Source organism: Protopterus annectens, chromosome 9.part0 (genome assembly GCF_019279795.1).
Source record: "Protopterus annectens isolate FY-2018-M chromosome 9.part0, PAN1.0, whole genome shotgun sequence".
Classification (NCBI taxonomy): domain Eukaryota; kingdom Metazoa; phylum Chordata; order Ceratodontiformes; family Protopteridae; genus Protopterus; species Protopterus annectens.
Window position 1 is genome coordinate 194,652,151 of NC_056743.1, and position 12,944 is coordinate 194,665,094.

Genomic DNA, 12,944 nt, shown 5'->3' on the forward strand with positions numbered 1-12,944 from the left:
TCCTCGTTCAGTCATTACGACCCTCCCTCAATCCCCCTCCTGAGGCTTATAGAGTGGATCTCACCTTCCGATTCAGATAGGTCAGTTGACCAGAGGTAGCCTCTACCTTCTTTTGACTTGCAAACTCAATCTGAGGTAACAGGGAGAGGGGGATTATGGGTAAGAGTTTAGCTCGAGAGTTTGTGGCTGACGCAAGCTTGGAAAATGGCCGGTTCGGTTTCAAGGTCGGAACCGATACCCATGCGTAATGACTGAACGAGGATCAACATCACAGATGGAACATTATGGTAAGACATAACTTCTTTTTTTGTCATCAAGCCAAGTGAGTGTGTGTTAAATTGTTGCACAAATTTTTGGGGGCAAGTCTTTTCCAGTGGTGTTTACATTGAAGTCACCCTGAGTGATGTGTTCTTATTGATTTCCTTGGAGAACATTTGTTGTGTCATATTTTTGATAGCTGAGATTGTGGAATTTGGGGGAATATATACTGATGCAGTCATCAGGTTAGTATGATCTCCCAGAACAGACTGCTCTGGAACAGACTGTCCATCCACATAAAACAAAGATGCCCTTCCATATCACTGTTGCATTATTCATAACCTAAGGGATCTCCTGGCAAGGATAGCCCAATGTCTAGGTATTATACCAAAGCCTTTAGTACTTATAAGCATCGTATGTCACATATATGCTCCCCACGCAAGGCTTAAAGGTGACGTATGGATGCACGCACCCAGAACTTTTTTGCCACCAGTCCAAACACCATTGTTGAACTTGGGTCTGAATACCCTTCTGCTATACTGATTACCAAGCCGCGTTTCAGATAAGTGCCTCATTGGGGTTTCTTCTTGTCTTTCTTTTTTATTTAGTGCTGTTGGGTTCATGTCATATAGAAAGGGAGAATGCCAGTATGGGAGGCTGATTCCCCATAAAGACCATCATGACCAGTGCCTTCTGTTTGGGTGCTTCCCACAACCATACAGTGTTTTGTCCGCCATGATTTTTTTCTCTCTTATTTATCTATTTACATCAAAAAACAGCATCTTAAGCTGTTGGCTTAAGCTGCTATGGCAGAATCTTCCCATCCCAAGGGTCAGCCGTCTGCCAAGAGAAGGCGAAAAGACTTGGGTCTGATACAGCTGCTGAGCAGCCTTCCCTGGATTTCTCTCTTAATACTTGCAAAACCCCAGAGGATCATCCAGTGTTTGCCTTGGATTCTGCTGCCACAACCCCATTAGAGACCGGCATGGATCTGACTTATCACACTTCCTCGTAGGCTTTACAAACGTCTGCTCCTGACACTGAGGTGGGAACCTTGGCTGATTATATCTAAGAAACTGAGGGAGATTCCATAAATATTAATTAGCAAGGAGATCTTATTATGCTTATTGAATGTGACAAGGAGTCTGACCCTCCAAGGGTGTGTCATGCGGAACGTTCCTCAGGAAAAGAAACAGAAACAGAAAACCAAGCATATTTCCCCTGTAGTTAAGGCTCCTCAATGTGAATGGCAAGATTTTTACTCGAGGGTTATTTAATGGCTTTAAAACCTCCTCAAGGGGTGTCTTTGCCGGACCCCTCCCTGGTCTTTCATTCCTCTTAAAAGTACCCTGGAACTAGAGTCTTCAGATGAGGATCTGGATTCTGGGGAAGAGTCACTGGCTCACTCCTCTCAAATTATTTCCCCTTTGGACTGTAGCTCAGAGGAAGAGGGTCCTATTAGTCCAGATTCCCTTTTGGAGGAACTCTTCTTTGGGGGCACTGTTGCCTGCATGATGGAGTTTTTTTAAGTGGGATTGTTTTCGAGGGTCTTGACATTCAGAAAAAGCATCATGTGCTCCTCCAGATGGAGTCTCCTAAGCCTTCGTCCATTGCCCCTCTTCTGGCTGCCCTCCTGGATACCTTTTCAGCAAGTGCTGTGGTCTCTGATTCTCAGCTCCCTGCACCCAAGCAACTTGATAGATTTTACAAGGTGTCTGATGAATATAAATCTCTTTATAAATGTCCTTCTGCTGACCCTTCTGTAGTGACTGTCTCTTCTGACAACCCCCCCCAAGCTGTTGCCATCTATCAAGTTACTCCCTTCAGATAAGCATAGTATGGTCATGGAGAGGCTGGGCAAAAAAGTTTATACTGCTGCTACTTTATCCTTTCAGGCCATCAACTGCCAGACTCCTATGACCAGGTATGCTTTGGCCCTCCTTTCTCAGGTTTCCAAAGTAATTTCTGACCTTCCTGACTTTGAGGGAAGACTTCCGCCCTTTCCTATTTAGGCTCTACCTCTCAAGTTGCTTGCCATTCTGTCAAATGCAGCTATGATGCAGTTGATGCCTCCTCCTGGGCTGCTGCCTTTGCTTCTGTTATGAGACGTTACTCTTGGCTTCATCTTCAGGTTTTGCCTGGTGACATTAAGGCCAAACTGTTGCATGCTTCCTTGAACAATAAAAATCTTTTTGGTGGCTGCTACAACTGAACTTTTCAAGCCTCTCCGGGATTAGGGTAAAGCCTTGCAGGAGTTGAAATGTTTTTGTTTCTCCTAGTCCTAACTTTCAGAGAAAATTTCCCTCCAGGTCTACTTGTGTTTGTAGGCAGTCTTACCCTCTGCCTAAAGGAAAAAAGGAGCCTAGATCTGTGCCTCCTGCACACTTCATTCTTAAACCCCTACCTGCCAGAAACCTGCTTTTCAGGATAAGCCAGGACCTATTTGACAGTTTATTCCCCTTTCCATCATCCAGGTTCCCTTATCCCTCCATCTTTCCCTGTCTTTTCCAAATTGGTGAAAGTTCACAGACTCTTGGGTTCTGTCCATAACCACCAGGGATATTTCATGGTTTGGAAATCCCTTCCTCCCTTTTTGGGCATTCCCTCTGCAGGAACAGCTTCCTCTTTTCCCAGATGTGCTCTATTCTCTCTTGGTCCAGGGCACCATTCAAGCTGTACCTTCTGCCCAGGTAGGGAGGGGTTTTTATTTCAGAATACTTTTGGTTCTCAGAAAGGACAACACTTTGATACTAATTCTGGATCTTTCCCAGCTCAACATCTTTCTCAGAATTCCTTCCTTTCGAATGTTGTCTCTTCAGAATTTATTTCCCTTTCTTCTACCCCAGGCCTTTCTGGTATCTCTCTGGATCTCAAGGATGCCTACATTCATATCCCCAGCAATCCCCTTTTCAGGAAATGTTTTATGTTTCCTCTATTTCTTCCTTGCATTTTCAGTTCTCTGCTTTGCCATTTGGCCTCTCTACTACCCCATGATTATTCAACAAATACCTCACTCCTGTCATTGCCTTTTGCAGGATGAGAGGAGTTCAAATCTTTGCCTATTGCAGGATGAGAGGAGTTCAAATCTTTGCCTACCTGGAAGATCTGCACATTCAAGTTTCTTCCTCCTACAGTCTGCTTCAGGATCTCAGGTTTACTATTTCCCTGTTACAGAGTCTGGGGTTCACAGTAAACTTCCAGAAGTCAGCTCTTCTGCCTTCTCAGGATCATATTTTCCTGGATTGCAGACTTCAGACCATCCTCTTGTTGGCATCTCAGCGTGCCCTAAGGCCATGTCTCTCACTGCCTTTTTCCATTCTCTTTTTTTCTCTGCCTTCAGTCAGGGCCAGATAATTTCTCAGGGTCCTCAGGTTTATGGCTTCCACCATTCCCATGCTCACTCTGGCCAAGCTTCACATGAGAAAGCTTATGTGATACCTCAGGTCAGTGTGGCTCCAACATTGCCAACTCCTGGACTTCCCTGTCTCAAGCTCAAGCTTCAGTGTTGGATTCATCAACTTTCTGTGAACCTGGGGCTTCCTTTCCAAGCTCCAGTCCAGACTCAAGACTTCTTTACAGAAGCTTCAGAATGGGTAAGAGGGCCTATTCCTACTCTCTCAAGGTTGAGGGCCTCTGGTCTCTTTATCAGAGGACAGCCACAACAGTGTAAAGTAGATCAGGACTGTGCTTCTAGCTCTTCAGGCTTTTCATTCTCTTTCTCATTCTGGGCCCCCTCAAAACTTTCATAGACAATACCACAGTGATGAGGTATGTAAACAGGCAAGGGGGATACAAGGTCATAACTTCTTTGTGAACTAGCTCTTCAGGTCAAGGAACTGGCTGTCCAGTATCAAGCGACTCTTCAGGTGTTTTACATTCCCTTGGAGCACAGTCTAGTGACAGACTCTTTGAGAAAGTCAAGCACACAAGCTCATGAATGGATGCATCATAGAGATGTGTTCCTGGACATTGTCTATCAGTGGGATATTTCTCATGAAGATCTTTTTGCATCCACTCTGAACAGACAACTTCCTCTTTTCTGTTCCATACTCCCAGGTCCTCTGGTTTGGAAAGTGTATACCCTGTTTTTTCTTTAGAAGTTGCTGTTTTGTAAGTCTTCCCTCCTGTTCCTCTGTTGTCACGAGTCTTGCACAAGATCAGGTGGAACTCTCCCAAAATCTTTGCTAGTGACTCCCCTTTGGCCCAGACAGCATTAGTTCCCCCTTCCTTATCACTTGGCCAGGAGCAATCACCACAGGTTGCATCACTGGGTGGATCTTCTCACACAGGACAAGGTATCCATCCTGACTTATCCACTCTTCAGCCGATGTTGTAGGTGATGGGTGTTTTTTGGATGCAAATCTTTTTTTGTTATTAAACAAGAAATATCTTTGTTAAATTGTCACTTATGACATAGACAATCATACATTTATATAAATGAAAACAAACCATATTGACATGAGAGATAGAGTTTTAATCACTTTCAGGCACTTCTTTTCTGAAGACATGCTTTGGGCTCTACAGGAGGCCAGGAAATCCACAAGTAGGAAGTCATATATGTCAAAATGGAAAATGTTTTCTGTCAGGTGCCTCTCTTGCCATCGGCATCCCCTATCTGTGGAGGTTCCTCTGGTTCTGTCTTATATGTTTTTTATCTGTCTTATATGTGTGATCTCTGCTCCGTGCTGGGTTAGTGTATTCTTCAGATAAAGCTCACCTGTCAGCATTTTTTGTCTGCTCTTGACCCATCTTCTGGCATCTAGATTTGAGGTCAAGCAGTTTCTTAAAGGTATCCTCCTTATCAGGCCCCTCAGGAAGTTTATTCCACATTCCTGGGACCTCAGTTTTCTACTCTGAAGACTATTCTACTTTTGGCTCTCACTTCAGCCAAGAGAGTATCTGAATTTCAGACTCTCTTGGCTGTTCCTCCTTTCTTAGTTTTCCTTTGAGACAGGGTGTCTGTTCATACTAACCCTTTGTTCATATCCAAGGTGGTCAATGAGTTGTCCTTCAATCAGTCTATTCATCTTCCTTCCTTTTTTCCTTTTCTGCAGTCTGGTAATAAGAAGGTTCTTTACACCTTGGATTTGCATAGACAACTCAGATATTATTTTGATAAAACTAAAGTTATTTGCAAATCTTAACAGCTTTTTCTTTCCTTTCATCTCAGGTCTTTGGGTTTGGGTATTTTTAAGCAAGCCATCTCTTCCTGGATTTCTAAAGCCATTTCTTTTTGTTATTCTTTTCATGGTAAATGTCTTTCCTCATCAGTAAAAGTTCATTCTACCAGGGCTGTTGCCTCCTCTGGTAGTTTTTTCAAGGGTCTGGATACCATTTCCATCCTTGAGGCTGCTACTTGACCTTCTGTTCATACTTTCATTAAGCATTACAAGTTGGATGTTATTTCCAGGGCCAAAACTGACTTTGCTAGGGCTATCCTGCATGGGTTTCTGAAGGGCTGTTACATGCTGTCCTCCTCCCAGGCTTCCTCATGAGCTTTTGTACTCTCCCTTAGGTTATGAATACTGCAACAATGATATGGAAGAGCATTGTACAGTTGTGTAAAATCTTACCATAACAGTAGATGTCCCTGTCTTCACTGTTGCAGTATTTGCTCGCTCCTTCCTACCTCTTTTGATCTAGCCTGTTCTGCCTTGCCCTTCTGGCCCAGGAACTCTCCTCCTTTTTCTCTTTCTGGATGCACTTATTCTTCCTTGGCTATAAGGGCATTTTTTCCTCCTGAGAATTTTTGCAAGTTCTGAGTATGTACGTATGTATGTCACCTTTATGCCCCATACCTTGTGTAGGGAGCGTACGTGTGACCCATGATGCTTATAAGTACTAAAGGCTTTAGTATACTGGCCAGACATCAGGCTATCCTTGGCAAGAGATCCCTTAAGTTATGAATACTGCAGTAGTGAAGAGAAGGACATCTATTGTTATGGTAAGATTTTACACAACTGTACTTTCATCCTCACCCATATTCAGGCATAACGTAGATGTATGGATGGTTAACAGAAAATGTACCCCAGGACTGCCCCCGTACTGATGGACAGAGACATCTCCTAAATGCTCTGCCCATGCATGGGTCCCTTCATATTATATATGGTGTGATCCCAGTTATTCTCATTAGGGGAATGTATAATTATTGACAATGAGATGGGTAAGGCCAATCTATAACCAAATGGGAAAGGTTATTTTGAGCATAAAAGGGAAATTGGTTGGTAGAGGTGGACCAGGATTTGTATGTATATCATCAGGGAGGGCTAGTGTTAACTGTGTAGTATAATTTAGAAAGAAGGTCTTTGAGTTTCAGCATTAAGGTCGGAGTGTTTTGTAGGAGATGGGTTTAAGTGAAATATTGTCTCATAGTGGCATACGTTTATTGTATTCATTGTGAAATATTGTCTCATAGTGGCATAAGTTTATTGTATTCATTGAGTATGATGAATGTTTTTATTTGAAAATAATGAGAGGGGTTTGGCTTGGTGCATTTTTGTTTTGGATAGTGTAGTGGTATACTATGTGAAAAAATGGGCAGCAGGCTAGTTGAGATTGAGTTATGAGAGCAAAACTATCTTTATATGAGGAACTGAATATAAGGGCATTGTAGTTAGGTAGCAAGTATTTATAGTAAATAGTACAGTTGAGAAACGAGGAAAGAAGGGCGGTTAAGGTGTAAGGAAGAGAGTGGGAAGTGCAGACGTTAGATAGAGAGCTTGCTAGAAGAAGGTGTTAGAGGATGTAGTATTGGAGAGAGCCTTGGTTAAGGTTAAAATGGTGAGGCAGGACATAATGAGAGTGGAAGCATAAATGAGAAGCTTAGGTGAAAATAACATGTTGTATAAATAGATGATTACGACCAGAAGAAGGAATAGATGATAGGGATGTATACGAGGAGCTGGAAGAAAGGGTGTTGTAATTAGCCTATCTGCCACCTATACTCTCTGGAGTGAGGAAGGTTGGAAGGGTGAAAGGAATGCGAGGATGAAGTTAAGGTTAAGAGCCTGTCTGCCACCTAGGCTCTAACTGATATTAGACAAAAACGTTAAGTGTTTGTCAGGCTAGAAGGAAAGTGAAGATATTGTTATGGTTAAGAGCATGTCTGGCACCTAATCTCTCAATAAAGAATAAGAATACTATACAGTGAGATTTAGTCAGCCAGGAGAGTAGTTTAAGGAAGTGAGAAGTATAGTGTTTTCAATAGAATAGCCTAGTAGCCTATCCACCACTTAGGCTATACAGTGAGTATTGGAGAAAAAGACTATGTGCCACTTAGGCTGCATGGAATAAGGTTTGATAGTTGGCAGTAAGAAGTATAAGTTGATTACAGAAAGACTCACAAGGAATTGATGGTGGGAAATGGCCTGTGTCTTGTGATAAGTGGGCTGAGAATAGGGTAGTATGAGTAAGGAGCCTGGAGTACCATAGTTGTGAATGTGTTTGTAGGGGATATAGTGAAGGAAGTGAGTTAGCACATAGGTAAGGAGAGTTGAATGGGAGACACCATGGTTAGTTACATCAAGTGGTAATTAATAGGGCATGGTAATGGTTGGGAAAGACCAATTATGGAAGAGTAGCACTGTCTTATTGGTTGAGAAGTAAGGTTGGGCTTGTGTTGTTGCAGGTACGTGATTGGCTGGTTTGCACAGAGGTGATTGTCAGAGTTGTTAGCTAAGTATTAATTTTATGATATAGAGATAGGCTGGCAAGCGAAGCAACCCCCCCCCCCCCCAGTAAGGTTTAAGAAAAAAAAACAGCATGATAGTACAGTCTCAAACCCCTAAAGAGGTGCCACATGGCATACAAAGAGAATTAATCTAAAACATAGCAGTACCGGGCATTCAGAGTGAACAAGGAAGTAGAGCCGAGTAAGCAGTTGAAAGATAAGGTTGGGTAGGTCTGCTGCCTGATGTTCCTGAGGGCAGCCAGTTATTTAAAAGTGCAAATGAGAGAGTATCAGGCAAGGTAAGGAGAAGGCTGGGGGGCTTAAGAAAGTGATGGAAAGGCTGACAGAAAATCTGTGATCCATGTATTTCGGGTGGGAGAAGACTTGGATGCTTCCTAAATTCCACCACCCTTGTAAGCTTGATTTGTTTTTTCCAAAACATAATATGCTTTGCTATTTCAGTGGCATTTCTGTTCTTTACCTTTGCATCAAAATCCTCCTGCATAATGATAAAGTGCTTGTCAAACCAAAATTGCCCACATTGCTCCATTTGCAATGTATTCCTAAATTGCTCAGTGCCAATTAGCAATAGAAAGGCTGATTGCAAATATTGTACACGGAAAAAAAAACTTCTTAAAAATGTTCATGTGTAGGTAAGTTTGCATTTTAGAATTCCCACGTAATCCATTTAATTCTTCTGTAGCTGATGTGTGCAATCAGGCTGAAACAGTGTATCAAATAATCAGCATACTTTTCACACGGCCTTTTGCCACTGAGTACACCAGAGGTTTATATAAAGGCAAAAAGTGAAGTCCAACAAAACCATTTGTCCAGAGATCTGGTTAGTTGAGTCTTACCATTTAAGAGATTGTTGCATTTATTTAACTGTAAAGAAAAATGAGAATATTCCTGTTTATCTAGTAAACTTTGACCTGTAATCTGCTTGTGATTATAGTTAGTATTTATATAAAGCTTACAGTTAGCAGTGTTGTTAATTGTTTTGTTTAGGTTTCGTCTACGAAAGAAAACATGGAAGAACCCTGGTACTGTATTTCTAGATTATCATGTCTATGAAGAAGACATTAGCATTTCAAGTAACTGGGAAGTATTTCTGGAAATACTCAATGGTAATTGTTTCTATATTAAAATTGTTTTTATGACAAATGATTTGCATTGTATGTTGGAATGCTAAATCCACTGTTAGAATTAGCTTGAAGAGCTTCTTTGGGGAGGCTCATTGTAGCTGTAAATAATAGCAACTGAATTTTCTTCTCTGTTAAGTTGTTAGACGATCCATTTTTTGAAAGCTTCCATCATCTCTCAAGGCTAATGCTGACATAACAGCTATTCATACAGGAGGCATGAGGCTCCCAGAAAAGCAACGTTAGCATGTTCTTTCTTCAGTTATCCTCACAGTTGAGAAACTATGGGTTGTTCAGCCATGTTTCTGAAGAAGTCCTTCACCTGAGTTATTTCCTTAGGTTTAGCTCTTGCAATCAAAAATTGTCAGTTCTCACCATCTCTGGCTGCTGAAAGAAACATTTTCATTTTTCAAGTTCATCAGTAAATGTGTTTGTGTTAACAAAATATTCATGAAAGATTATCAGTCTCAATGCTTATTGTGTCTAAGCTTATAGTATGGTATAGAGTGTTGTAACCTAAATTTGCATTATAAAATGCTGTAAAGCTATAAGACTTAGGAGAGTTAAAGTGTTATCTTTTTACCTCATTGCAAAAAGCTTAACCAAGTCATATACTTTCTGAAAAAAAAAATGGCATATATATTTAAGGAGCGTTCTTTGCCATAAAGGAGATAATAGAAACCATAAGAAACATAACAGTTCTGCATAAAATGAGAGAGTGTCAGATAAGCAAAAAAAAGTGTAACTCCTTTCCTTCTTGTTCTGATGATTGGGCATTAGATTCAAAGGCTCCAGGAACAGGGTCTTTAAACCCACTTGCAGACTCCACCCCCCATAGCGATACTGTCTTGAGTTTGCTGGTTCATCCAGTTTTGAAAATTAAGTCAGTACCAGCTTATGTCCCACCAAATCAGGCCCTTGTTCAGGAGACACCTGGAATCATTCTACAGAACTAGGAGAGCTTCAAATAAGACAAAGCGTGAGTAGAGATAAAGAGAAAGTGTACAGCTGTCTCCTATAGGAGATCTGGGCAGTACTTTGTGAATGTCAGGACATGTTTTACAGGTAAGCAAGCATGTATGCATGTATTCATCTGAATGTAGACACAGGGTCTCAGTGGCTCATCAAAGAGGTTCCGTAGAATGTGCCTGAGTGAGTTAAGCAGACCCTTAGAGAGGAAAGACATGAAATGCTGGTTTTAGGGTGGTTCAAGATTCCAGTTGTTTACTTCTGTCACATGTCCTGTGACAATATATAACCCAAAAAGTAAATATATTTTATGTTTAATACAAGTTGTAACATGTATTTCTGATACCTAATCTGAAATAATCCTAAGTCATGGAAGCCAGCAAGAGGAGGGAGCGTTGTGGTGATAGATGGGAGTGTCAACTGAGGAGAGACCTATCAAAGTGGTCTAAATAGGGCCCCAATGTTGCTAAGGCCAGGCCTGGCTGAGGGTGTATAGCAGGAAACTGCTAACACTTGGCCTTAACTAACATTGGTCTTGAATCCAGACTGTTGAAGGTCTTTGAGGAAGATGATTTTTTTGTTAGTAAATTACTCTTTGACCCCCCTCCCTCCCCCCGGCCTTCCAGCCATCAGCAATTATACTACCTGTTTAACACTTGCATTCTTCACATAGGGCAGGAGTGGACTTGCACAATCATGCCTCTGTGAAGTAAGAGCATGCCATGTGAGGCTGTTGCCCAGGCAACCATCAGGGGGATTTTTTGTACATGCATCTTACCTTCCAAATCTGTGGCAGGTTGGCATGACACAGCACAGTACTGGACTTTGTAAATGCATACTACTGCACATGCTGGCCTGAGTTGCAGAATATGCTGTTTAGAGCACCAGTCTCACATCATCCCAGTAGCTGCTGGTGGCTACCTTGCATGCTGTAGTGTACCCTGGGTTTCCATACAGGTAGTGCATGTGGCCCCTTCCTCTCTGAGCTGGTATTAGCCACTCACTTCCATCATCCCAACTCCCAAACTGCTAGGTAAGCTCAGGCTGTATTGTCATAGGTTTGATTGGGCACCATGAAGCCTGCAAAAAATTGCATACTATTGAACTGGACCATTTTCATTGCAGTGCAAAGCATTCTAGACATTGTCTGTATCAGCACAGGGAAAATACTTCTGATTCCTCACAGTGATTCATTCTGTATGGTTGTCTTACACATTCTCAGAAAAGCTAAGAGGCCTGATTGACCCTATATTTGAAAGGGAAGAGTTTTGGGGAGACTTTCAAATGGGTTAGATCATCTGAATTGTCCAATGCCAAGACTTTTGGAATTCTCAGTGTGTATTATTGTGCCCCCTCAGATAACATCTAGTCTTGCTGTCAAGAGGTTTTCTTAAGGTGTCGTATATTTCAAACCACCTAGAAGACTGGTTTCTCCCTCTTGGGAATTTAATTTTATGAATGAGAAATTGAGTTTGCTCTTGTTTTAACCAGCAAACAACTTGAACATTGTGTATTAGAGCTGTCTTTCTAGTCTAGTAGTTGTTACTTCAGACAGAAGAACATCAGAACAACAGGCGTTAATGTAGAAGCTTTCTTACATATGCTTCCACACTGAGAATTTCCCTTAATAGGAATCCTTCCTTCATTTTAAAACTGTTATTTTTTTTCTTGAATCAACCCTGCTCAGTTTCTTGTATTGTTAGGCTAAACAGTAACCAGCACAGAAGCATAAATGATGATGTACGATATCATTGACAAGACATGTCCCATCTCTTAGCATTACTGCTGATGACGTCTGTCTCAATAAAATGTTTATTCTGATTGAATTTTCTAGAAAATGCTGTCTTATCACATAACATACAGCTTCATGCAAGTGTAAAATTAGCTCTTAGATGTATACACCCCATTCTACAGTGCTCTCTTCCGGTATGCACAAACACGTGTGTGTGAGATTTCTAAGCACATTGTTGATTAAACTATACCAATGGAATGAGATAATATTATTGCTAGGCCAACAGAGTCAACCTACTGCCTCAGTATAGTGACTAAGCTAAATATACAGTATTGCTGGTTGGGAAGGAGTTCAGTAACTTTTCGAGATTCATTTAGCATTGTTGTACTTGTTAATGAAGCTTATGCCTGCAAGCATAAAACCAGTGACAAGAGAAAAGAGGAAATTGTGTGTTCAGAGACACAAATATCCTATGACACATTTAGAAATTCAGATGCTGTTTGGTAAAGTATTGCATCCTGTAGCTTTAGTTTGTAATCTAACACGTATTTTTTTAATTTTTTTTGTTTATTTAACATTTGTTGACTAGGTTCGTCTGACTGGGCAGATTAGCCCTTTTTCAGCAGAGACCCAAGGAGAAAAGCTCCAAAAGAAACTGAAGACAGAGTTAAATTGCAATGTACAATATGTAATTTACCAGATTGTATATGTAAACTTTGTTTTGAGACAAAGTGTCGGAATATCAGAGAAGGTATAGAATTTACAAAATTAAGAATAAATGGTGAATATATACATTCTTAATAAAGTACAGTGAGTTTTATACATAAATTGAGATAGGAAAAATATCATGAGAGGACATAGGCAGTTGGAGGCTATAGGAAGAAAAAAAAAACAAGATATTAGTGTGGAGGCTATAGGGAAAAAGGCAGAATATTAGAAGCAAAGAATAAACACCAGGGGTTAAAGCACATATAAAAAGCAGGTGGCCATGATGTTGTAATAGGTCAAGATTCCCCCAGCTCAACGCTCTGTGGAAATTGTGCTGGAGGAATCGCAGTCAGATATTTTGTAGTCTGCATATACTTTAAGTAAGATGGGTGGGTGGTAGTAGCAGCCTCACAGTCCAGAATGTACTTTTATTACATTTGGGAAAGGGAAACAATGATAACCCGAC

At 41.1% G+C, this 12,944-nt stretch overlaps 1 protein-coding gene across 1 annotated transcript in view; it reads left to right on the plus strand.

Annotated features, from left to right (window-relative positions):
* USP47 (ubiquitin specific peptidase 47) overlaps positions 1-12,944 on the plus strand; it is a 3,572,488-nt gene that overhangs the window by 3,177,312 nt on the left and 382,232 nt on the right. The window contains exon 28 of the mRNA XM_044082726.1: positions 8,936-9,054. Coding sequence (XP_043938661.1) covers positions 8,936-9,054 — 119 coding nt within the window. The remainder of the gene's footprint in view (positions 1-8,935; positions 9,055-12,944) is intronic.